This window comes from Brienomyrus brachyistius, chromosome 4, assembly GCF_023856365.1.
Source record: "Brienomyrus brachyistius isolate T26 chromosome 4, BBRACH_0.4, whole genome shotgun sequence".
Classification (NCBI taxonomy): domain Eukaryota; kingdom Metazoa; phylum Chordata; class Actinopteri; order Osteoglossiformes; family Mormyridae; genus Brienomyrus; species Brienomyrus brachyistius.
The window spans coordinates 35,495,544-35,522,424 of NC_064536.1; the positions used below are offsets into that span (position 1 = coordinate 35,495,544).

General features: G+C 48.5%; 2 protein-coding genes and 1 long non-coding RNA gene across 4 annotated transcripts; all 3 read right to left on the reverse strand.

Annotated features, from left to right (window-relative positions):
- Window positions 1-1,459: 1,459 nt before the first annotated feature.
- On the reverse strand, window positions 1,460-3,687 carry LOC125740732 (eukaryotic translation initiation factor 1A, Y-chromosomal-like). The gene is made up of 7 exons (XM_049012287.1): window positions 3,574-3,687; window positions 2,853-2,936; window positions 2,644-2,747; window positions 2,385-2,435; window positions 2,042-2,123; window positions 1,857-1,948; window positions 1,460-1,742 (listed from the first exon to the last, which is right to left on the reverse strand). Exons 1-7 carry the CDS (start codon window positions 3,587-3,589, stop codon window positions 1,737-1,739), a joined length of 435 nt encoding a protein of 144 aa, XP_048868244.1. The 5' UTR covers window positions 3,590-3,687; the 3' UTR covers window positions 1,460-1,736.
- Window positions 3,688-6,473: 2,786 nt separating this feature from the next.
- On the reverse strand, window positions 6,474-23,973 carry LOC125740239 (ribosomal protein S6 kinase alpha-3-like). Of its 2 annotated transcripts, none has more exons than XM_049011130.1 (22): window positions 23,636-23,973; window positions 22,051-22,104; window positions 15,540-15,656; window positions 14,416-14,497; window positions 14,135-14,215; window positions 13,272-13,351; window positions 13,078-13,184; window positions 12,796-12,833; window positions 12,502-12,647; window positions 11,306-11,376; window positions 10,701-10,789; window positions 10,519-10,583; window positions 9,978-10,080; window positions 9,733-9,857; window positions 9,509-9,634; window positions 9,240-9,329; window positions 8,906-9,064; window positions 8,615-8,776; window positions 8,450-8,526; window positions 8,103-8,220; window positions 7,855-7,995; window positions 6,474-7,776 (listed from the first exon to the last, which is right to left on the reverse strand). In XM_049011130.1, exons 1-22 carry the CDS (start codon window positions 23,696-23,698, stop codon window positions 7,654-7,656), a joined length of 2,217 nt encoding a protein of 738 aa, XP_048867087.1. In that variant the 5' UTR covers window positions 23,699-23,973; the 3' UTR covers window positions 6,474-7,653. The 2 variants fall into 2 exon arrangements, with proteins under 2 accessions (XP_048867087.1, XP_048867089.1); XM_049011132.1 differs by having other exon boundaries at window positions 12,502-12,644; window positions 23,636-23,970.
- LOC125740240 (uncharacterized) lies at window positions 13,620-13,868 on the reverse strand. Its single transcript, XR_007397479.1, has 3 exons — window positions 13,805-13,868; window positions 13,723-13,767; window positions 13,620-13,685 (listed from the first exon to the last, which is right to left on the reverse strand). It is a non-coding gene; the product is annotated as an uncharacterized LOC125740240 (long non-coding RNA).
- Window positions 23,974-26,881: the final 2,908 nt, after the last annotated feature.

A 26,881-nucleotide genomic window follows, 5' to 3' on the forward strand; every position in this document is an offset into this window, starting at 1 on the left:
GAGCCACCTTCTCATCGGCATTTAACCCTAAGCCCATGGACAAAGGAGCAGCAGCTCACTGACCCCACCCTGCTAGTGGGCTGACAGACATTGCATCTGAAGAGAGCAGGTCTGTACAGCACTCTGACAGGAAGCAGATAGCCGCACCCAAGCCCAGACACCAAGGGAGACTTTGTGTAGTTACACACGCACAAGGTTACCTGGGTCACTGAGAGCCAATTAACCACGACATCGATACACAACATAGAGGTGCAGTGTCATGTTATCCCTGGAAGAGACCATTCGACATTACATGTGGGGGGAGCAGCAGAGGTAAAAGCAGCAATTTGCCTGATGCAGCGGTTTTGATTCTGCTCAGCACTGGAGCTTAACAGCCACTCTCTCTAGGGCGCAACCTGCCCAGCAGGAGGAGTTTAGTGCTTCAGGGACACAAGGTTATCACACTGGCAATGTAAAGGTGGAATGGGGCAGGATCTATCTCATAATGTGCGGGGAACAGCTGCTGCTGCCCAGCCATGTGACTGCATACAGACAGCCAATCGCAGATAGAATTGATTTCACAACAAGGTCAGAGGTCAGCTGCAGTTGGACCCTATGCACCTGCTGGGCCAAGCTGCCATGGCCTTGGAATGATTAATGCTAGTGGTATCCATGGATACAGAATTCTAAGAGCTACCTTTAGTCACGAATGCTTTGGAGTTACTGAAGATGCCTGTTACCATAGGAACGATTACTGGGTTAGACAGCAAGAATGAGGCTATATGAGCAGTGTTTAGTAACATGACATTCCTCTCTCCCTGTCCTCTACAATTTGTGCACCAAAGGCCCACAAAAAGGAAAAGCAGGTGAAGGATAGATTCCCACTCAACAGACAGGAATACAGGTCCTGCATACCACCCACATGGATTCCTGCTGCAGCTTTTACTATTAGTAAAATACCAACTATTTAATTGCTTGCCATGACTTTTCCTAGCCAAACACAAAGTGTGGGTTTTTTTTTTTTGGGGGGGGGGGATTAGGGGGGTCAGTGGGTCAGTTTGGAAGCCTGCTCCATCAAAGCAGAGCAGAGCAGTCATCACGCACAGCTGTGTGATACTGAGGTACCAACCAGAGGTACGGCTGTGCTGGAGATTAAGACCACCAGCCCAGTTCTGCTGGAGGTCCATCCCTAGGAACAAACAGGGTGCATTAAAGCTGTCACTAAGCGACGTCACCTATCCTACCCGCTCGCTCTGACCACAGGGCACGGGGGAGCACATACTCGAGGCAAGTGGAAGAGCTGGGAGACAAATGGGGCTGGTTTCACTGCAGAGACACATCCTGACCGGCTCGCTGCCACCAGAAAGGCTTTATGATGCAAAAAAAAATAGGAAACAGTCTCGACACACAGACCCACAGAGAGTAAAACGCTAGAGCCTGGATGAACAAAGGCACAATCAAAACACCAAACAAAACACAAGATGGTTCATCGTTTTATTGCAAATCCAGATATTCTTTATTCACACCAAGTGTGAAATAAAAACATAAATACAGTAAAACTACAAAGGTTTTTGTGAATGAGTGTTAGCAGCGGCCGAAGGCTCCTCCCGCCCTCAGGAGGACGACGGAAAAAAATTCCGTTTGAGCTCCAACCTTATTCTTCTTTGAAGAGGATGATGACGATGCTATCTTCCTCCTCACAGATGATGATGGCCATGGGTTGGGGGGGGTCACTGGGTTGTGAGGGGGGGCCTAGGCTATATCTGATGGACAGGCACATAACCTAACTGTCAGGGCACCTTCTATGACTGTCAGCAACACAAAGCAACCCTCCCCGCTCCCCTCCCCCACTCCAACCCAACCCAACCCACACTTACATCATCGATGTCATCATCATCATCACCAATGTCATCAAACTGAATCTCATCATCATCTCCAGGTCCGAATGTGTCTGTCTCGTTGATTTTAGCTGATGGGTCAGAGGGACACGATTTAGAGACTCCCCCCGACTCACCAGCAGTGTGTCAGCATTCACCACAAGTGCAACCTTAAGCGCACTCACCGTGCTCTGGAAGCTCGCCATAGGCCTTCAGACTCCGCGCTTCATCTGCGTTGTACTTCAGGATGACGTCAGCCTTGTTGTCCTGGAGATGGTAGGGACAGAGTGAATGAGCTATGCAGCACATAAGCAGTCAGGGCCAGTTTTTCCTGCCATTCTCCTGAGAGGCCCACATCCATTGCGATCCCCTCCCCATGTCACAAGGCACAGCTCAACATCCCACCCAGAGCCAGTCTCACATATAAGCTGGTGTATTACATCCACACTGTAATGCTAATATATGTGCTGTAATGCTTCCTGACTAGCATTAGCACCTAGGCGTGAGCCTACAGGCAATCAGGCCCACCTGGTAGTCTCTCAGCCCCACCAGGATGATGTCAGATGTGTTTATCCAGACCTGAACAGGAGGAAGAAAGACAATCAGCCATTTCAGGTGAGAGTGGTGTTGTTCCAGCAGACAGAGGGGCTCAGACCCGGGCACAGTAACAAAAAGCCACCCAATGAGATAGCTGTAAGGCTGCAGGAGACAGGAAGGCATCTAGAGACAGAAAATGAGGTGCAGGCCCAGTAGATGCTGGGAGTGGGAGGCTGGTTCAGGGGTAGACCTTTTTCCTGAGCTTCCCCCGGATGTGGCAGAGACGCTTCACGCCATCAAAGCACAAGGCCTCCAGTCGCCCGTTACCCAGCATCTTGATAACCTGGGCGTATTCTGTAAGGACAGGGGTGTGGGAAGGTCAACACTGTGCATCACTCACAGAGGAGGGGGGGGCTTTGTGAAAAGCCATACTCTTATTGGCTGACCGCTGCCACTCACCCTGTCCATCCTCCTTGAAGACCAGCTCTCGCTTCTCAGATTCATTCTCATTCTTACCTCGTCTCCGGTTCTTACCTCCCTTACCTGAAAAGAACAGCAAGTTAATAATCTTTTCAGTCTGTAAAATCTTTCTGTTCTCCTTTTATCCACATATTGAATTAACATTGCGATAACCCAGCGCCCATTTCAGGTACAACGGACGTAGGGCATAGTACATGACGGACGGAAGGCCAGTTCATCACGAGGTGCACACACCCACACGGACAACTCAGTTTCTAACGTAACCGACCCTAACATCAACCGACTGTCTCTGTCCTGTACGGCTTTTTTATTATTATTATTATTATTATTATTATTAAGCGGCATTCGGCGGGATTATTCGTCCAATAAATCAAACAAGAAAGCGAAACGCAGCCAGTTTACTGAGCTCGATCACCAAATTATATTTAACCTATATAACATAGACAGGGACTCGCTCCCCACCTCCCGGTCCGGGTCACGGGTTTCTGCTGAAGCTATTTCACAGTGACAGAGGCAGACGGCTCGTGTGGACTGAGCCTTGACAGGCCGGTACAGTGCTCCCCTTCCCACGGGAGATCACCCCGCATGTCCAGGCGGATGATGAAGGGCCAACTGGCCAGCTAGTTGCCGTTTACAAAGGGCTCTTTCCGAAAGTCCGTCAGCGAAATCCTCCGGACAGAGCGTCTATTCCGCGAATTACCTTTATTCTTGGGCATTGCGTCTTCCGAACTGAGAATTCACCGAACTGCGCAAATGAAACACGACGTTAAGAGAGGAGCAATCACGCATGCGCGACTGGCCCTTCAAATCAAACTTTATTTATAACAGCGGACGCAAACACAGACAATGAAAGTTCATTCTTTCTGTATTCTTCAAGTTTATTGTGCTATTCATGTCATAATGATAATGTTTTTGTGCGCTAAAGAAAGATTGAAATTAGCCTGATTAATTTTATTCCTGAAAATCAGCTGGAAACATGGCATGTTGAACAATTGTGCACATTTATTTGAATAAGAAGTCACATTTCCACTTGGAATTTGAACGTTTAAAAACAAAGGGGAACTGAATTACATTTTTTTAAAAGGTAATATGCCTCTCAGAGTAGTTACACATGTCATGGTCAGAGGATGACTATTTAAATTATTGTTGTTGTTTAGTCACGCAGTCGTGTCTGACTCTTCGCGATTCCATGGACCACAGCACGGCAGATTGCCTTGTCCTCCACCGCCTGCCCAAACTCATGTCCATTACTTCCACTACGCTGTCTATCCCTCTCATCTTCTGCCGTCCCCTCTTCCTTTTGTCTTCAACCTTTCCCAACATTAGTGCCTTCTCCTGTAACTCCTGTCATCTCAGTATGTGGCCAAAATATTCAAGTTTCATCTTCATTATTGTCCTTCTAATGAACAATCAGCATTTATTTCTTTTAGTATAGATTGGTTTGATCTCTTTGCAATCCCAAGGGTCTTCTCCAGCATTCATTCTTCGGTGCCCAGCCTTCCTCATGGTCCAGCTCTGACAGCCATACATTACTACTGGGAAAATCATAACTTGGTTGTCGGGGTGATGTCCTTGCTTTTCAATATGGTGTTCAGATTTGTTATAGCTTTCTTTCCAAGGAGCAAGCGTCATTTCATTTCATGGCTGCAGCCTCCATCTGCAGTGATTTTTGAACCCAGGAAAATAAGATCTAACCCTTCTTCCCCTTCTATTTGCCAACATGTGATGGGTCCAGATGCCATGATCTTAGTTTTTTAATGTTGAGCTTCAAACCCGCTTTAGCACTTTCTTCCTTCACCTTCAATGAGAGGCTCTTCAATCCTTCTTCACTTTCTGCCATTAGAGTGATATCGTCTGCATATCTGAGGTTGCTAATATTTCTCCCTGCAATTTAAATTCCAGCTTTTGATTCGTCCAGCCTTGGATATGACTGTTGCTTCTTGATTTGCATACAGTTTTCTTAGGGCAGAGATATGATTGTCTGGGACCATCTCTTTAAGAATTTGCCACAATTTGTTGTGATCCACACAATCAATGGCTTTAGCATAACCAATGAAGAAGTAGTAGACAGTTGCTTTCTCTATGATCCAACGAATGTTGCCGATTTGATATCTAGTTCCCCTGCATCTTATAAAGTCAGCCTGTACTTCTGGTAGTACTCTGTCTATATGTTGCTGGAGCCTAGCTTGCAGAATTTTGTGAGGGTGTAGGTAGCATGTGAGATGCGTGCAGTAGTTTGAACATTCTTTAGTACTGCGCTTCTTTGAAATTGGAATATAAACTGATATTTTCCAGTCTAGTGGCCACTGTAGAGTTTTTCATATTTGCTGACATATTGAGTGGATTTAACAGCATTATCTTTTAGGATTTTGAGTCATTGAACTGGGATTCCATCAACTCCGCTAGCCTTATTCTTAGCAATGCTTTCTAAAGCCTTCTTGACTTCATTCTGCAGGATGTCAGTGTCTCCACCATTGTTGCTATTGCTATAATTTTTCTGTATATTCTTGCCATCTCTTCTTCTTGTGTTAGGTCCGTACCTTTTTTTTATCACCCCTGCAGGATTCCTTTGATAACTCTAATCATCCCTTTTCACCCTTACATTTTGCTTCTTTCCGTAGCTATTTGCAAAGCCTCCTCAGACAGCCATTTCACTTCCTTGTTTTTCTTGAGAATGTGGTTTGTTGCTGCCTCTTGTACAGTGTTATAAACCATCCATAGTTCTTCAGCTACTCTATCTGATCTGATCCCTTGAATTTGTTTCATTTCCACTGTGTATTCATAAGGAATATTATTTACTTTCTTCAGTTTGTTTAAATTTTGCAATAAGAAGTTCATGACCTGATCCACAATCAGCTCCAGGTCTTGTTTTGACTGACTGTAGGGAGTTTCTCCATCTTTGGCTGCAGAGTATATAGTCCATTTGATTACGATATTGGCTGTTGGGTGATGTCTGTCTATAGAGTTGCCTTTTGGCATGCTGGAAAAGTGTTTGTTTTCTGGATAAAACTCTATTAGTCTCTGCCCTGCTTCATTTTGTTCTCCAAGGCCATATTTGCCAGTTATCCAGTTACCTTTTGATTTCCTACTTTAATATTCCAATCGCCTATGATCAAAGTGAAATCTTTTTTGGCATTAGTACTAGATCTTTTAGGTTTTCATAAAATTTTTCAATTTCAGTATCTTCAGCATCAGTGGTTGGGGCATAGACTTGCATTATTGCGATATTGAATGTCTTACCTTGTATCCGAACAGAAATCATTCTGTCATTTTTGAGATCGTACCCCAGCACAGCTTTCCTACCATTGGCTTGAGTATCATGGCTACTCCATTTCTTCTTCTTAGGGATTCCTGCCCACAGTAGTACATGGAGTGATCATCTGAGTTAACTTCACCAATTCCTGTCTATTTTAATTAACTAACACCTAAGATGTCGATGTTTAATCGCCAGCGGTCACGATGGAGTCATAACCGCAAAGAGGGCACGCTGCAGCTGGCATGTCTGCAGTGTGGGCTCATATTAAATTAAAAATACGAAAGCAGTCCAACAACCACTGGTAATTCCTGCAATGCAGAGGCATTGAAACATGAATGCTCCTATACGTAAATATATACTTTTATTTCATTTTTATTAATGTCCTTGTATGTCATATATAACTGCATCTGTAATGCAGATATTGTATTTTTTTGCATTGTGTTGAAAGACAGCTATATCCATATAGGCGGTTCTCCCACTAATGGATTTCCGCTTTTGCTAAAAGTTCTCACTTTCAATCAACGGTCATTCAGTAGTAATAATACAGTTTGACTTCCATGGACCATCAGTGTGGCACTGAATCACCAGCTCATTGTACATATATACCACCAGGTGTCACTGTCATCGTGTCTGTGTAAACCTGAGATCTGCAGAGCTATAAGTACAACAAAAGAATGTTCGATGCAGCCACCAGAACTAAGAAGCGGGTATAAAAGGCTGAGGTGCGCACAGGTCCAGAACACCCCCTAGTGCAGAAGGGCCGCACGCCGTGATGTACATCTACTGATCTGATGTGGAGAGCGATATATGAGAGAAGTCGGTTAAAATGAGAAAACCCAGAGACCAGAAGTTAGTTCCGGATGCAGGGAAGCAGCCATAAACGAGGCTATTTTCATGTGGTGCGGAGACAGGTGAAGACTACAGAGAAAAGACTGGGACACCCTCTGCGAGCAAGGTAACAAGAGGAGTCCAAAAGGACACAGTCACATGGTCCTCTTTTTTTACCAATAAAATGCCCTAAGGCAACCTTGAACAGATGTGTAAAAAAATAATAAATCATAAGAGATTGTGCCAGCTCTGGTGGCTGGGTGGGGTGTACAACGGGGAGCTGCTGGACCCGTCATGGCCTGGCCACTTCTGTCGTTTTCCCACACTACATAGAGGCAGACTTGTGGCTATGGCCAAACAGACGTATCTGTGAGGATCCCAGCTGGGAGGCTCTCTGCTCACGGTAATGACCAATAGACTTTTACAAGACACAGGAGTCATTCTCACCCACTTCGGCTCATTTTCTTATGCTTAAGTATCTAATTATTCAAAATAAAAATACTTATGCAGAATTTCTGTTTCCTAGCTTCTCCTGCTTGGATGCAGAAATGATTGTACAAGGCCATCTGTTCTCTTGGCCAGGAGGTGTGATGGTAACACTACAGGTCCAAGCTCTGCTACTCGTTCAGTGTTCGGGTCGCTACAGGGTGGCCGGGTGGGTCACGCTGGGCGTCTGTGCTGCGTGGAGGTCAGGGCTCATAGGGCAGTGGAGGTCAGTTTCTTGATGCCCCGACGCTGAGCGATCGTCGAGGAGCCTACGGGCTCCAGCACTGGAGGCACGTTTCTGTTCAGAGCTGAGTATGTCGCGGCCATCGCTCCCTGAGGAATAGAACCACCATCAGTCACCAAGCCAATGATGCTACCATACCCACACACATGGCCCCCACCGAGCCTCACCTTGACCAGGTGTGGGGCGTCTTGTCTCCTGAGCTGGTACTTGGGCAGCTGGTCCTTCTGCACAATCCAGGGGTGTCTGAGGACCTGGGCTGCCGTCAGCCTCTGGTGGGGGTCCACATGCAGCATCTTCCACACCAGATCCTGGGTTGGGGGGGGGGGGTCACAGTTACAAGGGGAAGGTGTCCTTTTGCTGTCATGCAGTTACATGTACACTAGAGGGTTCCATTTCCAGTCCGATCCAAACCCACCTTGGCCTCTGCAGAGACTGAGGTCCAGTAGCCCCCGCTTAAGGAGAACTTCCCACTGCCGATCCGGGCTAGGATTTCTTCTGGAGTATCATCAGGGCCATTTGCGAAAGGTGTGAACCTTTGTGGACAGAACCCATTTCAAACCCACTGGACAGTTCATTAACCCCACATTGTCAGGCCCCCACCCCAGGCAGCGTGGGGTACCTACACCCTCAGGCCCCCACCCCAGGCAGCGTGGGGTACCTATACCCTCAGGCCCCCCTCCCTCAGTCAGCGTGGGGTACCTATACCCTCAGGTCTCCCTCCCTCAGTCAGCGTGGGTTAGCTACACCCTCAGCCCCACCTACCCAGTCAGCATGGTGTAGAGCAGCACACCCAGGCTCCAGATATCACAGGCAGCATCATAACCCTGCTTCTTCAGCACCTGTAGAGGGCGACACAGACACCTGCCTAAATAACAGAATACTTTCCTGTTCACCAAATTGGATTAGGCTGGGAGGAGCTACTGGAACCTCAGGAGCCACAAAGTTGGCGGTGTAGCAGGGGGTCATCAGCAGCCCGTTCTCGGCACGCAGCTGCTTGGCGAAGCCAAAGTCACAGATGCGGATGGACTCAGGATTCCCGGACTCATCCACGTAGAGGATGTTACTGGGCTTCAGGTCTCTGTGGACCACCTGATCACACGGGGGCAGCGTTATACAAAAGATATACTAAGGTTATTATTATTTATCATTATGTATCACCTTAATGTTCTAGGGGTCTTCTAGTCAGACAAAACATTCTAGGAAACGCAGTTCTCTTACCCCTTGTGCATGCAGGTACTCCACAGTTTTGGTGATGGTGTGGAGAACGGCGCTGGCTTCACGCTCAGAGAAAAACTTCTGCCGGAGAATCTTGTCCAGCAGTTCTCCTCCTTTCAACAGCTCCGTCACCAGGTAGACGGAGCGGCCGTCATCATAAACCTGCACATACAGTCACACACTAGCAGAGGTGGAGGCCGTTGGCATTTGTCTGTTTCCCTTTGCAGCACCGCTTAGCAAAAGCGTTACAGGAATCATAAGTCACTGAACTTCATATGAGTATGTCTAATTACAGGTAACTCCTAGACTGGGCCTGCCCACATGTGCTCCAACTCACATCCTTCAGGGTGATGATGTTGGGGTGTTGTCCATATCTCAGCAGGATCTCCACTTCCTCTGTGGGGTCCCTCTTGGCCTTGTTGATGATCTGAGAGTAAACAGAGATCTGCTCAAATGGCCTGGGAGAGAGTATGGATCCAGGAGTGACCCAGACCCCCAGCATGGGCTGCCGAGTAAGGCCAGGGTATCTCTGAGTCTGAGGGCTGGGTGCAGGGCCATGGCCCACCACCTCATCCAGCACTGGCATTAATGCACTGTTGTTGTCACCTTCACAGCGAACTCCATGTTTGAGCTCTTGTGGATGCAACGCTTGCAGATGGAGTATGAGCCCACTCCGATGTCCTCTTTCATGTCGTACGCGTCAGAAAACTGCACGGTGGGCCTGTGAAGCTGCTGTAGGAAGGACACGGAGAAGAATCAGTACCAAGAGCACCCCCTTGTGGCTGCCTCCACAACACCAAACTCAGGTACATGAATATCGATGTGTGTACCTGTACGACAGAGGGCACGCCCACACCTGCCAGTGGCTCACTCTCCTCCTCAGGGCTCATGGCCACAAAGCTGAACCCACGGAAGAGCTGGTGGGCGTTGGCACTGGGGGGCACCCCTGGAGAGTCTGGAACAGCCACCACACACAGTGTCCTTACAGACAGTGCCCCCAGTGGCCACCTCCAGACACTCTTCATAAAGCGTGACCTTAATGTGTTACGTTATTTATTATAATGGAGACCCAGACCTTTGGGAGTTTTTGTGGTGAACTCCGGATCGAAGTAGAAGGTGTCATCCGGTCTACTTGTCACAGGTTTGAATGGGGGGTAGATCTCTCTCCTGAATAATTTCTATAGTCAGAAATCCAGAGGTAGTGAGGTGCCGACACAAGCAGCTCTGAAGCACACCACTAATGAAAGTAGCTGCTTCACGGGAGAGTAACACACATACATACACACATACACACATACATGTACGTGCACACACACACAGGTTTGTCATTATATCTTTGTGTGGACTCCCCATTCATTTCTATGGGGAAAACTCTAATCCCAACATGACAACCCTAACCCCTACCCAGCCTTAATCTTAACCATAAGTAACCAAACAAAATACGAATCTTTCGGCACTTTTAGTTTTTCGATTTCATCCACAGGTCTTTGTGGGGACCTGAAAAATGGTCCCCACAACATCAAAATAACAGCTGTGTATTACATTGTGGGGGATAGCTGGTCCCCACAATGTAATATAAACCTAATCCACACACACACACACACACACACACTTACATTCCAGTCTATACTGGAGTAGAATGGGTGCCTCTTGATCTCCTCAACTCCATCTGGACCAGCTCCTGTAAAAAGACACCATGGCATTTAATTATACAGTTCTTCTGTCCACATATCTGCACAATCACACACACACACACACTGGGTAAAAACCATTGTGTTAGCCAGGCCTCCCCGCTTACCTAGTCTGTTGGCTGGGTTGCGTTTGAAAAGATTTCTCAGCAGACTCTGTGCCTCCAAGCTCAGGAACTGTGGCATCCCCAGCTTGGCTCTTCAAACATAGAGACAGAAAGCTACAGTGAGAGACACCATCCAGCTGATGTGGTGAATACAGTGAGAGAGAACATCCAGCCAATGAGGTGGATACAGCGGGACAGACTGCCCCGCCAACCAGGTAGATACAGTGACTGAGATCATCCAGCCAACAGGGTGGACACAGTGAGAGAGGCAACCCAACCGACCCAGTGAACACAGTGAGAGAGGCTACCCAGCCGACCCAGTGGACACAGTGAGAGAGGCTACCCAGCCGACCTAGTGGACACAGTGAGAGAGGCTACCCAGCCGGCCCAGTGGACACCGTGAAAGAGGCCTCCCAGCCGACCCAGTGAACACAGTGAGAGAGGCTATTCAGCCGACCTGGTGGACACAGTGAGAGAGAGACCGTCCACCCAACACGGCAGATGCAGTGAGAGAGAACACCTAGCCGACATGGTGGATACTGAGAGAGACCGGGAGACTGTTCCCTTCAGTAGTCTATGTAACAAGTACAGAGATCAGCTATACCCACTTGAGGATCATGGTCATAGTCTCCTTGCGGTCCTTCCCTTGGAAAGGCAGGGTCCCAGTGAGCATCTCAAACTGTAAGACAAAACAAAGAGGATCATGCCAGGTAGGGCTGAATGAGGAAAATATGTCATCTCGATTTTTCTGACAGAACTGGTCTATAATCTACTGCAAGGATGAGAACTTAAAGATATGAATTGCTGCCAAAGTGTACTTATTATTTTTTTTATGCACGATAATTTGTCATATCAGTGCAAATGCTACTGAAATAAGTATGCATTTGCACTGTTGCAACAATCGATCATCACATGTATCACTTTTAAAAGCGAATATGTACTTGTGTACCCGTTATGTGCATCCTTGAACATAAAACAATTATTCCAAAAGCTGTGTTAAGTTAAATAAACTAATAAAAATAAAACAGTTCCAGTAAGAAGAAACCGGGATCCTGCAGCTAACACTGCTTGGACCCCTAATAATAGAACCTTTATGTAAACAATCTGTAACCATGAAATAGGCAGGTAATTCACTTATAGTTCTGCAGCATAATAAATATTCTTTTGCACCGCAAACATGATGTTTTCATAATTGTTGTTTGTGGGCACATACAGAGTCGCCTTCAGCCACTTCTGATTGGTGAGCATGACAGGCAAGTCAGGAACACAGCACTTCCGATTGGTGAGCATGACAGGCAAGTGAGGAACACAGCACTTCCGATTGGTGAGCATGACAGGCAAGTGAGGAACACAGCACTTCCGATTGGTGAGCATGACAGGCAAGTGAGGAACGCAGCACTTCTGATTGGTGAGCATGGCAGGCAAGTGAGGAACGCAGCACTTCTGATTGGTGAGCATGACAGGCAAGTGTGGAACGCAGCACTTCTGATTGGTGAGCATGACAGGCAAGTGTGGAACGCAGCACTTCCGATTGGTGAGCATGACAGGCAAGTGAGGAACACAGCACTTCTGATTGGTGATAATGACTGCCGCACAAGGAGGACGCCATGGATTTGTTACACTGTTCTCATTTTAAAACCCTGGGTCAGACGTGCTGTATGATGCACCCTAAATCGCAGCTTTTGCCAATTTGAAATCGATAAATTGCTCAGCCCTAATGCCAGGACTCACAAGAGAGCATCAGGAACCACAGCCCTCCACAGCCGAGCACACAACAGTGAGTAAGAACGTGGCAGAGACTTACCATGAGCACGCCGTAGGACCACCAGTCGGCACTGTGGGTGTGGCCTCTGCGGTTCACCACCTCGGGGGCCATGTACTCCACTGTCCCACAGAAGGAGTACGCCTTGTTCTCATGGTCTATGGACTCCTTGCTCAGTCCAAAATCTGCTGGGCATGCAGAGGTTTTAGCTGTAAGTGTATCTTCCGGCAACCTGAGGCAGACCCACCCTTCTAAAGCACATCATATCAAGCCATATTGAAACTGAAGAATGTGTTGAGTCCCCTGGCTGCCGAATTCCAATATGAAATGACACACCTGTCAGCTTAATGTGGCCGTCTTCATCCAGCAAAACGCTGAAATGACAGGAACAAAAGAGGAACATGGAGTGTTAGGCTGAAACTTGACACCACACAGGGCAGCGGTCTCACCCACAGAAGCAAAATCACCTTCAAGTAAAATACAGCACCGTCTAATGATGGGAACAACCACCAGCCTGTGAGTGTCTAATGCGAGCAAGGATCAGCAAAATGAAACGGGGGGTGCTGGTGTGTCTGTGAGTAATGGGGTGGGGGGGGGGGGATTTCTGCTATCTCTCACTTCTCAGGTTTCAGGTCCCTGTAGATGATGCCCAAACTGTGCAGGTGGTCCAGAGCCAGAGCCAGTTCAGCCAGGTAGAACTTCACATCCTCTTCAGTGAACATCACCTGTGGTGAGGAAGAAAACGGGCAGAAGGAAGAGGATGGCACTCACCTTCACAAACTGACACACTCCAATCTATAGAAGTGATTTACCTCTTTGGACAGACGGGTGAAGAGGTCTCCACCTCGAAGGAAGTCCAAGATCAGGTAGAGTTTCCCCTCTGTCTGGAATGCTATCATGAAGACAGACACAAGGATCAATGTCCTATCCGCTCCTCCTTCCCTCTTTCTCTCCGTACCCTATCCCCCCCACTTACACCCCCTCTCTGCCCTATCTCCCCCTCACACCCTCTCTCTCTGTGCCCTATCCCCTCCTCTCACCTGCCCTCTCTCTCTCTCTCTGTGCCCTATCCCCTCCTCTCACCTGCCCTCTCTCTCTCTCTCTGTGCCCTATCCCCTCCTCTCACCTGCCCTCTCTCTCTCTCTCTCTCTCTCTCTGTCCCCTATCCCCTCCTCTCACCTGCCCCCTCTCTCTCTCTCTCTCTGTGCCCTATCCCCTCCTCTCACCTGCCCTCTCTCTCTGTGCCCTATCCCCTCCTCTCACCTGCCCTCTCTCTCTCTCTCTCTGTGCCCTATCCCCTCCTCTCACCTGCCCTCTCTCTCTGTGCCCTATCCCCTCCTCTCACCTGCCCTCTCTCTCTCTCTCTCTGTGCCCTATCCCCTCCTCTCACCTGCCCTCTCTCTCTCTCTGTGCCCTATCCCCTCCTCTCACATGCCCTCTCTCTCTGTGCCCTATCCCCTCCTCTCACCTGCCCTCTCTCTCTCTCTCTCTGTGCCCTATTCCCTCCTCTCACCTGCCCTCTCTCTCTCTCTGTGCCCTATTCCCTCCTCTCACCTGCCCTCTCTCTCTCTCTCTCTGTGTGCCCTATCCCCTCCTCTCACCTGCCCTCTCTCTCTCTCTGTGCCCTATCCCCTCCTCTCACATGTCCTCTATTTCTGCCCTATCCCCCACTCACCGTAGTGCAGTTTGACGATGAAGGGGTGATTTACTTCTACCAGGATATCCCGCTCCATTTTAGTTCGCACTCGGTCTCGCACTGAAACGCAAACACATAGTAGCTCAAACTGTAGGCCACACAATGAATCTCGCTTCAGCATGATATACAACAATATAAACCTGAATGAATAAATAATAATTTGCTGAACTGGGTGGTTGCCATAGAGATGATGCAGATGATGGGGCCACCAGGATATAGTGCAGTTCCCCCATCCACTCTCAGGTTTCTGGCTCAGGTACCTTTCAGGGTGGCCTTTTTCAGCACTTTCATGGCATACAGCTGGCCTGCATCTGGTCCTGTCACCTTCTTCACCAGGAATACCTGCGGGACAAACAGAGACTATGATAAGCTGTTCCATCAATTCATGTACATGTGCTCCAGTCTGCATCTGTCACTCTGAAAAGGGGGTACATTTTATCCGCGTGGTCCCAGGAGATGGACACTCCCATTCTGTCTGCTTAATGCATTTTCATCACACTGATGTTCTCTCCAAAGGTCAAAGGTCAGCTCTGATGCTGCTTCAGTCTCTACAGCTGTATCTGCTGCTTCTGAATGAGCAGTTGACCCTTGCCCCCTACCATCCTGCTTCATGATGCCACCCTGTCACATAACATTTGATGTCCCAACAGACCCAACTTTATGAAGCAGCCCATACTTCAAACTGCAGGCCCACGGAGCCCAAGGTGGCCTGTAACCCTGTCCATTGGGGTTTGGGGTCACAGTTACTCACACCAGTCTTCAGACCTGAGGGTAAATATTACTCTCAATTTCAGCTCTTGCTGTTCTGATCTGGGTGTGACATGAGAGTCTGCAGTAAAATCTTGACCAGTCACACACACTTCAGCCATGCCAGGTAAATCTGTTCACAGTTGTTCTGACACCAGGGGGCTGTATATGTGCAACATGTAAATCTCTCAGAAACAGCTTCACTCTGATCTTTGCTACTGCCAAGATGACGAGGAATGGCTGAGTAAATAATTAACGAAGCTGTCGGTCATCCATTATTCACTGCGGAAGTTACGGGGGGCCGCTATGACAATATGATGTGTGGGAACCCCATCAGTGTGCCTGTCTACAGGAATACACGTATTCTGTGTGCGTGTGTGTGTGTGTGTGTGCGTGTGTGTTGGCAGGGGGGGAGATGCTTCGGGACCTGACCACATGGTAACTACGGAAACTAGTTGCCACTGCGACATGACCACATGTCACTATGACAACCACCACTGAGCCCAACTAGGGCCAAGACTGGTCTCACACTCGGCAAGCTCTGCTGGTACCCGGCGTTATAGTGGAATACAGTAGAGTGCCACCTGATGGTGGTTTCCCCTTCGACTGTGTCAGTGAGCACATCCACACCTCTCACCTTCCCGAAGGAGCCCTGTCCCAGGACTTTGCGGAGTTCAAACTGTCGTGGGTCAGCCCGCTCGAAGCCCTCTTTCACATGCTGGGTAATGCTGATCTCCTTCACCGAGCCTTCATCCTGAGGAGGAGGAAGAGAGATAATCAGAGTGTCCACATGGAGACTTACATGATCCTGACACAGAGAACGATTAGCAATGGAGACCTCAGGACAATCTGGGATCTACCTCCTGCTGGGGGGGTGCCGGAACACCACCTTGACCCAAAAGCAGGTCATGCTGACATACAAACAAACGTGAACAGATATCATACAGAAAACGTGTCTGAAACACATTGTCACCGACGTCGAAAGTATCAATCACAGCCCCATTAAATAACCATTCAGACTTTGTAAATACTGATCTCACTTTCTCTTTGGCCTTCGGGGGAAGTGAATGTGTCCTGGGATGATATTTTAGCATCGCTGACTCAGAGCACAGATGGCATGAGAGATGACAGAGGAAGAGAGAGGGAGGGTGAGAAAGAGAAAGCATAATCAGTGTAACTGGAGAAAAAACACTAACTCTCCAGCAAACAAACCACCATCCTCTCTGTAACACTCACTCTTCAGCAAACAAACCACCATCCTCCTTGTAACGGTCACTCTCCAGCAAACAAACCACCATCCTCCTTGTAACGGTCACTCTCCAGCAAACGAACCACCATCCTCCTTGTAAAGGTCACTCTCCAGCAAACAAACCACCATCCTCCTTGAAACGGTCACTCTCCAACAAACCACCGTCCTCACTGAAACGGTCACTCTCCAACAAACCACCGTCCTCACTGAAACGGTCACACTCCAGCAAACAAACCACTGCCCTCGTTGTAATAGTCACTCTCCAACAAACCAACCACCATTCTCCCTGTAATGGTCACTTTCCAGGAAACAAACCACTGTCCTCACTGTAACAGGAGCTCTCCTGCAAGACCAACTAATATCCTCACTGTAACAGGAACCCTCCAGCAAACAAACCACTGTCTTTGGTGTAACAGGCAAACAAATCATCAGTTTGATTGTATCGGCCTCCCACCATACAACCAGGCATGCTCGCCAAAATTGACATGATTCACGTTGTATTCTGATCCAGAACTAAAGCAGAAAGTCAGTAAAACACCAGAAGGGGATGAAGCAGGTGTCAGAGAAACTGTGGGTGATTCAGCAGCTCTGCAGGAGTGTGTGTGGATGGGGGGGTGGTCACTCCAGACAACCAGTCAGGCCACAAACAGACACACACATACACAGCCCATATATTTATATCTTGGTGAAGACTCTCCATTCACTTCCATGGGCATAACCCTAATTAATCCTAACTATGACGAACCCTATGTTTCCCTAACCTTAACCCTAAGCAACCACACAAAACATGAGAATTTTGGCTATAGCAATTTTATAAAAATCTATCTCTTTGGGGAACAAAAAAAAATGTACCCATGTGGTTAAAATAAAAGGCTTTAATCACACTGCGTGGACATTTGGTCTACACAATATAGGATATACATGACCCCCGCCCCCCTACACACACACACACACACACACACACAAAGACACCCCTGCCCCATCTCTGGCTCATCATGTACGATTATGTAACACAATGGAGCACCAAACTGGAGAAGCACACAGGGCAGCCGGGAGATCTCTTTGGGTCGTGTTACATGATCGATAATCCTCAAGGTTACCGGAGGAGGCCGTGGGGGATGTCTGCTCTGAGTTCAAGCTACGATGATGCAGCAGGGAGCTCAGGACAGGGGGACAGAACCTGGGAAAGCAGCAGCTCGATGCTTTGAACTCAGCACATGGCCCCTCAAATACTGCTTATACCATGAGGGTAGATTGACTATTAGCAGCTTTACTGTCAAACACCAAAACATTATATAATCAGATCAACAGAAGACACAGCAAAGGCACTATTAATTTGGCACATAATCATGAATTCAGCTGTACCTAAATGTAATTTCTATCATGACAGATTCCTGTATTTGTTTAACGAAAGGCTTTCAGGAAGTATTAGGATCAGGATATCGACATCATCATCCTGAGACCATCATCCTGTCAGACTTTCTGAGCCTCAGGGGTCAGGGGTCAGCTACACAATAGCACCCGGGGCGACACGGCAAGCAGAGCTGATTTGGAGCGCTCCGTCCTGTTGGTATCCTAGGCTGACGGGGGCATTTTTAACACACATTTCCTCCAGTGTCACGCAGAGGAGAGGCGTCTTAGTGCATCACCTGTGTCTCCATACGGGGGCACCATCGTGCTCCCCCTTAGCCCCCCACTTGTCTCCATACTATTCCCTTTGTCCAGCGTCCAGCCCCCCCCCCCACTTCCGGGAATGGACTCCACACTGCACACATCGTTTCCCTCACCTCATTATCAGTCACATGATCCTCTTTTAACCGACCTCGTTATGGAAAGTGTCAACATTACACTCAGAAATTTATTTGATTTCAGGCAGGATTCTACGGAGATCTAAGCTGGCAGAGTATAGTCACTGTCAAACCCTATAAATCCATTACAAAGGGGACTTTTCCACTGCACCAGGTACCATAATTTGGTGCTTCAAGGGTCTTTCACTGCAGCTCAGTGACAACACAACATGAGGCAGGGTATTTTGTACTGAATGCAAAAATAATGGCTATAGTATATTATAGAGCTGGACGACGTGAGATACTAATAACAATGTTGCAAGTTATGCTCATGCAGTTCACACATCGTAGGGACGGCGAGAGTCAGCTAGGCTGAGATCAGGCTTTTTCATACCTTCATACTAACCAGACATCACAGCATGAGGGGTTTAGCATGGAGGTTTACGTTTCGCTAAGACATTTTTACCCTGTCATAGGAAACAAAACTTACCAAGAATTGCAAATTCATGAGCTCTGTGTGCACTTTCTGAACCAATCATAATTATGTTCATTTAAATCACTCCTATGTGGGATTTTGATAATTTTTTAAGTCATTTACTGCATTATAAATATTCCAATGTTTATTACAACAAAATAACTGCGACATTTTATTTTTTTCCACAATATAGTGTAGCCCTAGTAGCTCCTGATAAGAAATAAAAGATTATTTGGTTGTCATGCCATCCAAATCTTCTTATGGTTCTTCTAACCAGACCGCATTTAAAGCATGGGGCTCTTCGTTTGGTCACCTTTGTTTATTGCTTTAAGTTTTTTTCAAGATGGCCAAATTATTGTGTTTAAAGCCAGGCTATTTGCATAACCAACCCACAAAGAAAGCATTTGTAAGTCCCACCCCACTGAAGTACCAAAGTACCAAAAAGATACTGGTTTGGTATTTTGGGTACTGGAACTCAATTGGAAGTTAATGGAAAAAGTCAAGTACTAAAAGTACTGTACCAAAGTATGGTACCTGGTTCAGTGGAAAAACACCCAAAGAGATTCCCTGGGCCCTGGCAGGTCTTGGTTCTGGCCTGTCCTGCCCAGGGGCTGGGCTGCTAGTGGGTTTTGACCCAGCAGATGCTTAGTAATACCTTCAATGTGTTACCTTGGCTGCACATGCACCTGTTTGCTAACATACAGGCAACACATTTGACATATAGAAGGGCCCAGCCCAGAAAGGACCCTGTAGCTGACTACAGTGATTTGAGCATGTCCTGTGCTGGTTCCCCTAGCAACATCAGCACAGGAAGCTGGACACGTGGCTGACTGGGTCCCACATGCCGCTTCGACTTGCACTCACGAGGAATATCTTATGGCCCCGCATGAGTCACCCGTCCATGTGCCCATCCCACCCCTCACCTCCAGAGGGCAGTGAGGGTGGCCACACAACTACCGGGAACAGGGTGTCTGACCCGACGGTAACAGAGGCGGCGGGTAGAGAGCAGTGGCATGAGGGGAGTAGGGAGAGTTTCCCAAAAGCATAGTTGCTCACAACATTAGCTACTTACACGTACACAGTTGGAGTCACATAACAAAACGCTTCCAGCTTTGCAAGTAGCTAATGGAACTTATTGGGAAACAAACCCCTGAGCAACAGAAATCATCATCACGCTGATTCAGAGATTCAGGTGTGTTTAAGGAGAATTTGTAAATCACTCTTACAGTGTGAATGGTCAGCGTCTCCATTAACATCGGCATGCTGAGACACACACAGATACACACACAGGGCCCTGTAACACCCTGACTCCCAGCATCCCCCTGTGCCAGCCTCGATACTCCCCGCCGGGGATGATGTCACCATGATGTCACAATAGCAGCACAGTGAGCTCTGCCCCCTACCCACCATCTGCTCCCTTGCACAGCCCGTCCCCCTGCACCCCAGCTGGTCTATTACATGCAACGCTGAGGCATCGATTGCCCAGTCTGTTTTGGGATGGTATCGGGTCACTCCCTTAAGTGGGGCCATCTCCCAGATCCTCTCAACCTTTATGGCCTCCTGGCTTCCTGCTGATGGTGAAGCATAACTGCATAACAACGTGCATTAGTGACCAGCTGACCCCCCCTCCCTGGGCCACTCTAGGCCCACGACCCCCTCCTCACCGGGAGATGCTAAGCACCTAATCCTCTTCTCACCGCGAGACTCTAGGTCCCACCACACCCCTGCCCCTCAACCTGAGACTCTGGGCCCCACCAGAACCCCCTCACCCTGAGACTCTGGGCCCCACCAGAACCCCCTCACCCTGAGACTCTGGGCCCCACCAGACCCCCCTCACCCTGAGACTCTGGGCCCCACCAGAACCCCCTCACCCTGAGACTCTGAGCCCAACCAGACCCCCCTCACCCTGAGACTCTGGGCCCAACCAGACCCCCCTCACCCTGAGACTCTGGGCCCCACCAGAACCCCCTCACCCCTCACCCTGAGTCCAACCAGACCCCCCTCCCCCTGAGACTCTGGGCCCCACCAGAACCCCCTTCCCCCTCCCCCTGAGACTCTGGGCCCAACCAGACCCCGCTCCCCCCTCCCCCTGAGACTCTGGGCCCAACCAGACCCCCCTCCCCCTGAGACTCTGGGCCCAACCAGACCCCCCTCACCCTGAGACTCTGGGCCCCACCAGAACCCCCTTCCCCCTCACCCTGAGACTCTGGGCCCCACCAGAACCCCTCTCCCCCTCCCCCTGAGACTCTGGGCCCAACCAGAACCCCCTCACCCTGAGACTCTGGGCCCCACCAGAACCCCCTCCCCCTGAGACTCTGGGCCCAACCAGACCCCCCTCACCCTGAGACTCTGGGCCCCACCAGAACCCCCTTCCCCCTCACCCTGAGACTCTGGGCCCAACCAGACCCCCTCTCCCTGTGAGACCCTGCCAGTACATTGATTAATTACACTAAATTATCATTAATTTCTTGGTGGAGACACTACCATCGTCAGTCTATGTCAATGTCCCAGCAGGCCGTTAATTATAACCATCTCTGAGGGTGAAAACACCAGGCTTCACTTTCCCATCTGAGCACAAGCTCCACGCCTCTATAACTCATTCAGCTATGATAAACCAACCACACCTGCAAGGGGGCACTGCAAAAGAACTACACTGGACAGGATAATAATAGCTGGAGATCTCCAAAAAGCCCCAGTTTACACAACACTCTGGGACACTGTGCTGGAGAATTTGAGCTGTGAGCATCTGCTGCTCAGTGGACCAGCAGGCAGACAGGCTGGGCTGTCATTAGCAGCACCGGCACCATTGGCAGCATTACCTACAGTCAGTTCCAAAATGCTGATCTAGGATCAGAAATGTGTCCTGTTGTGAAGGAGGAGAGATTGACAGGATAGCAGAGGGAGCCAGAGAGTTATATGGGGAGAGACTGACAGGATAGCAGAGGGAGCCAGAGAGTTAAATGGGGCGAGACTGACAGGATAGCAGAGAAGAAAGGACCATGCATACAGGCGGACTAGCAGAAATCCGAAGCATTCCGTTTCACACCCATTTAAAAAATCTATGACATTTAGCCCTTCCCTCCATGTTTCAGAGATGCACCAGATAGCTTTCACAAAACACCCAACCCAAGAAACTGTTAAAAGCCAAGTAACCTAATTGACGTGAAAATACCCCTAAACATGCGAAGAACAGCATCAACAAGACTGTGCCACCCCATCCCCCCAGTCAACCTGTCATGCTGCCAACATCACTGCGCCCTCTGCAGGACCCCCCTGTCACTGCAGCATGCTAACGCTAACTGGAGGCCTGGTGCCAGACAGCTGTTTTTTTTTTATTTGCATGATCTTCACAGGTGTGCGTTTCTCATGTGTGTGTTCCTCACATGTGCATGCTCTTCATGTGTGTGTGCTCAGACACACACACACACAGAAAGTGGAGCACAGATTAAAATAGGGAAAAGGTTGCATTTTGGTTCCTCTTCTAAATTCTCTATCATCAAATTTAAGAAACCACAATGCAGCACTCACACAGACACACAGCTGCAAAGAACTGTGAGTACACAGGTCAAGGGGAGTGAAAACCATGAAGGGGAAGTGGGCAAGACAAGGCAGGCGGGGTTCTGCTGACACGACTTACCTCACATATGCCATCTTCATCCCCGGCGGAATCATCTGCAGCGTGGGGGGGGTCCTATGAGAATAGGCCTGGGTCAGTACAGTGCGCCACCCGGGGAGACTGAGGTGCGTCGGCCATGTTGGAACGAGGGCATCTCAGACCTCTAATGTGGTCGAAACACTTGCAGCTGTGCTGGGATTGGGGGGGGGGGGGGGGGGGGTTGGGGGTGCCACACTGCAGGTGGGGATGAATTTGGGGCTTTGGAGTGATTGTCCACTCTTAGTGAGATTCACCCATTATAAGATGTCGCATTTAAGATGTAAAAAAGCAGCCAGATCACAATCTGAGATTGTAAGTCCCATTTACTGTCCCATAAAGCACCAGGAGGAGGCGCTGCAATGAGTGTGACTGTCTGCCCCACAAAGAGCCAGAAGCCACGTGATTAGGCTGTTATCAGTCTAGTCTCTTTCTGGTAATAAGCACAGTTATCCCTGAGGTGTGACAGGGGTCCAAAGTTCTTTCTGCCCCAGCCCACCTCTAGCTTGGTGCCCCCTCTCCCCGTGGGATTCGCCAGCCCTTCCAAATGGATTGTGCAGAACACATCCGTTCATATATCCCATAGCCAGATTTAAATTTGTCTTCTTAGTAATATTTAATCTAATCATTATATATAGTTTGATGTATTTCTGGAACAAGTCGGCTCAAAACGGACCGTTCGCAAATTAAGTCATTTAAATTCAATTTAAAATCATTAACTCGCATGGAGAAATGACATCCTCATAATTAACTTCAGTTCCCCTTCGTCGTCTTGCCCTAGAAACTGCCTAACGGTTTCCTTCCGAACTCGGTAGTAGAACCAGCGGAACCGGGCGAACCCGCCGCGTGGAGATGGGGAAGGTCCCGCTTAGGAGAGCCGAAGCCGCCCGAAACGTGACGTTTAATATCGTTAATAAATGGCTTTTAACTTTCCTGCTGAACCAGGCGTTTCCCTGTTCTGTGGGATACATCACATCCCACCGTTTAGGTCCATGGGGAAATATAGTAGAAAACACGAATGATTCTGCTTGAATTCACAGTCTTATATCAGATTTGGACAGTTTCTAGTTCTGATCGGAAACACGAGACAGCGCGGGATGAGCAGCGCCGCAGCCGGAATGAGCCGCTACGGCGCGTGAAGACGCCGTTCTTCCTGTGATAATGTGCCAGCAGACTTAAAGCTGTCATTGTTTCACTGTTTTAGGCGTTTAAGGACTTGGGGGGTGGCCGGTGAAGGCGGCCCCCCTGTGTCCGGACGGTACAAAAATGAAAAGAAGCGAGCCGAAGCGATACGGCGTCAGGCTAGCACGGAGAAAGTGACATCAATGCGAGAGAGTTACATTAATGCGGGAAAGTTACATTAGTGTCCGGGCACAGCCCGGGGGCCGCCGGCCGTGTGTCCCGGGACGGACCTCCACGGGAACGTGCTGTAAACCCCCCAAAGTTTAGCAGTTATGCCTAAACAAAACTTTCCTGACGCCAAATGGCTCCGGGCTTCCGGGACACCAGAAGTTACGCTTCTTTTCTAACTCGATGTGCACGAAGCGGACCCCGTCCCGGTCGGGCTTACCTCCGCCCCCGCGTCCCGCACTGCCATCTTCTGCCACGGGTCGGCCAGCTGTGGCAGAGGCATCTTCTCCGCTGCGCCGCTCCTCCTCAGTTCGGCTCCGGACGGGCGCTGCTCCGGGGAGGGGGGGTGAACAGCCGACAAAGTGCGGAGCGCTACGCCGGGGACAGCACTTTGCGGACACTAACACGTAGCGGTCATCGCGATGAAAGAGCCGCTGAGCCCCGGCCGCTGGCTGCTCCTCCTTCGCCGCCGCCTCTTTTCCTCTGCGCTCTCCTGCTGCCGGCTCCCCACCGCACTCTCTCACTTCCGTCTCCCTCAACATGGCGCCGCGGCTCGTCTTACCTGTATGTCAGAAAGCGGCCGCTGCCGAGTCACCCCTGCGTAATCGGGCGCGGGAGGAGCTCCGGATAGGCCAGCCGGGACAGGTGAGCCGCGGCCAGGCGCTGGGCGGCACATTCCGCGCTCCATAATTAAATAAGCGGCATGTGAAAATGTTCCCGTCACTACCGGCGTCAAGCTTTTCAAGAGTTTCTGTTTTGCTTTGCGTCTCCACCTCGATTACGGTGTAAATGCGTATCATAGTTGTGGCTAAGTAGCGGCCTGTTCATTTCTGCAGGGAGGTAAATTCACATTAATACAAGCATGTAATAGGCCTACTATTAAATCTTCAGATCATACCAGAATAAGACAGGAGCATCACTGCCACTTCGCTCACTCCCCATGCAATTCTGGTGATATCAGGGATCAGGGGAACAGTCACATTCCTTAGCTGGACGAGTTTGGTGCACACTGACTGGTATTTCAGAGGACATTCATAGCAGTGTGCTGTTATTAGAAGCACCTTTGAGGAAAAGTCAAAAATAGCAGGTGAACCTTTGCTCCACCCTTATCCGAAAACATGGAACCATGTGACATATGCCCAACGCTGGAATTGTAACACATCTTGTCTAAAAAGCTCTGCACACATCCTGTGTAAGTCCCGCCCCCACATCCTGTTTCAGTGCAGGGCAGCGGTCAGCATGTGGCGTTGGGGGGCACCAGTCCCTCCCCTGCCTGGGGGTGGATGGATGGCTGCACAGTGTTAATAAGAAATGCCTTCATGTCAAAAATAAACCTACTTTATGTGACAGAAGGACAGCTCAGCATTCCAGAAAGGTCTCCAGATTAGCCCCATTTCACTCGCAGCTCATTCTCTCTTTTCCCTACAAACATCCATATCCCTCCTTAATAAGGTGATTCATTATTAATTGCCTATTGCATTATTGCAGAGGAAAAGCAAGGACTCGTCCAGACCATAGGCTCTGGGGGTGTTAATATGGGGGGAATTGGATTCTGGGTAAGAGACGATCACCATCACAGCATCGGGAATGTTCCTTTGACTGACATCATGTCGCTTCAGTGGTGTGGAGATTCACAAGATTCCTCAGATGATCTTACAGCCATAAACCCCCCACTGTCACCCCCTATTATCTAGCAGCAAGAGACAGCGTGGACCATGGTCGCCGCTACTGTTTGCATTATATTTGGAACAACTAGCTCAACACTTCAAACAAAATGAAGATGTCAAGGGAATTACCATTAAAGGGACAGAGCATTAATTGGCCTGTGACACGGACAATAGTTTGATTTATCTAGGACAATCAGCATACTCTTTGCCTAAATTTATGCATTGATTAACATAGGTAAACCAAATTATATTTATATTACTATGACTCACATAAAAAAATTATAAGCAGATATTCCTTGGCATGGCAAAGGGAGTCTGTCAAGTATTTGGACATCAACGTGCCAAAGGATTTGGCAAAACTATCAGAATGCAATTATCCATCTATACATGCGAAAATTAAGGAAGACATAGCGAGATCGAAGTTAATTCCGTTATTAGTCTCAGCTCAAGGATTGAATCCGTTAAAATTATTATATTGCCCAGACTACTGCATCTGTTTCAGACCCTACCAATAGGGACTGACCAAAACCAATTCAATGAATGAGACAAAATGTCATGAAGGTATATATGGCAAGGTAAAAGACCCAGGATTCATCTCTAAACTATGCACTTAAAAACAAAGCAGGATGGGACCTGCCTTCTTTCAGAGACTATGATTTTGCACCACAGATTACAGCTATGATATACTGGTGCAACCCATCATATGAGGCTCAATGGAAAAACACTGAAGAGAAACGACTTCCCGTACCCATGCAGGCAATTTCAGCAGATAACATCCTGCAGAGCTACATAAACATTATCGATAATCCTTTGATGAAATGGACTCTTAAAGCACAGAAAACTATTAGAAAAAATATTAAGGGTAAGATACTGTAATTCTTTAATGACTAATGATTTTACACCAAATAAGTCTAATAAGAGGTGGATAGTTCAGGTCTAGATTTTCCTTTAAATCAGAGCTAGATAACATTTTAACAACTCTGAGCTATTAGTTAAGTTCTCCCCAAATGAGCTTGATGGGCCGAATGGCCTCCTCTCGTTTTGTAAATTTCTTATGTTCTTATGTAAACACCTAGACCAAGATTTTGCAACCCATCACTGACGCGCTCAATGGGACATCCAACGCATCTACTTTGAGGTTCACGTCATGCACTGGGCCAGTGAGGAATTTCACAGTTGGGCTCCAGTTTGAGCCGGAGCGGACGGCCAGTGGCCACTGTGCTCCCAGTGCCGGTGCCATGCAGTTGCTGCACAGGCTCCCACGCCACACACACCAAGCAGGAAGCCAGGCAGCTCACAGCTAGTCACTCAGATATGCGCTATAGGCCGATCGTAAAGAGATAAATGCCGATGACTTGCGCAGATATAATTTTTGTTTTTCATGTTGTTTTTCTCTATCTACCACTGTTGGGTGTGCACTCAAAAAAAAAAATTAACCGAACTATGCTACTATTGTATGCTACTATCCTGTTCAGGGTCCACGGGGGGGTCTGGAGCCTATCCTATCCTATCCCGGAGGCTACGGACGCAAACAATTAGGGTCTGAGTAATATGTTTTATCTTTGTATTATTACAAAAAGCCGATAAACATATTTATTTATGTTGTTATACTTTCCCAAATAAGGTCTCATGTCAATGTGTCAATGTCTCAATGTGTGAGGCCATGAAACGGTGCAGGAGCCCGTAACTCGAGACAGAACAGCTCAGCCTCAGGCTGGACTGCATATTCTCTGGAGAAGGGCTCCTTCTAGTGGACGTCTTGGATACATCCTCTCAAAGCACATTATGGTGACAAAAAG

What these genes read in the sequence shown, in the direction of transcription:
- LOC125740732 (XM_049012287.1), bottom strand. An exon ending in CTTCAAGGAGGATGGACAGG is followed by an intron (nt 2,748 to 2,852) that starts GTGAGTGGCAGC and finishes CTGTCCTTACAG; the next exon opens with AATACGCCCAGGTTATCAAG. An exon ending in TGGCGAGCTTCCAGAGCACG is followed by an intron (nt 1,949 to 2,041) that starts GTGAGTGCGCTT and finishes CTGACCCATCAG; the next exon opens with CTAAAATCAACGAGACAGAC.
- LOC125740239 (XM_049011130.1), bottom strand. Translation starts at nt 23,698, where the DNA reads ATGCCTCTGCCACAGCTGGCCGACCCGTGGCAGAAGATGGCAGTGCGG. An exon ending in CAACCCAGCCAACAGACTAG is followed by an intron (nt 10,584 to 10,700) that starts GTAAGCGGGGAG and finishes GTCTTTTTACAG; the next exon opens with GAGCTGGTCCAGATGGAGTT. An exon ending in CCAACTTTGTGGCTCCTGAG is followed by an intron (nt 8,527 to 8,614) that starts GTTCCAGTAGCT and finishes CGCCCTCTACAG; the next exon opens with GTGCTGAAGAAGCAGGGTTA.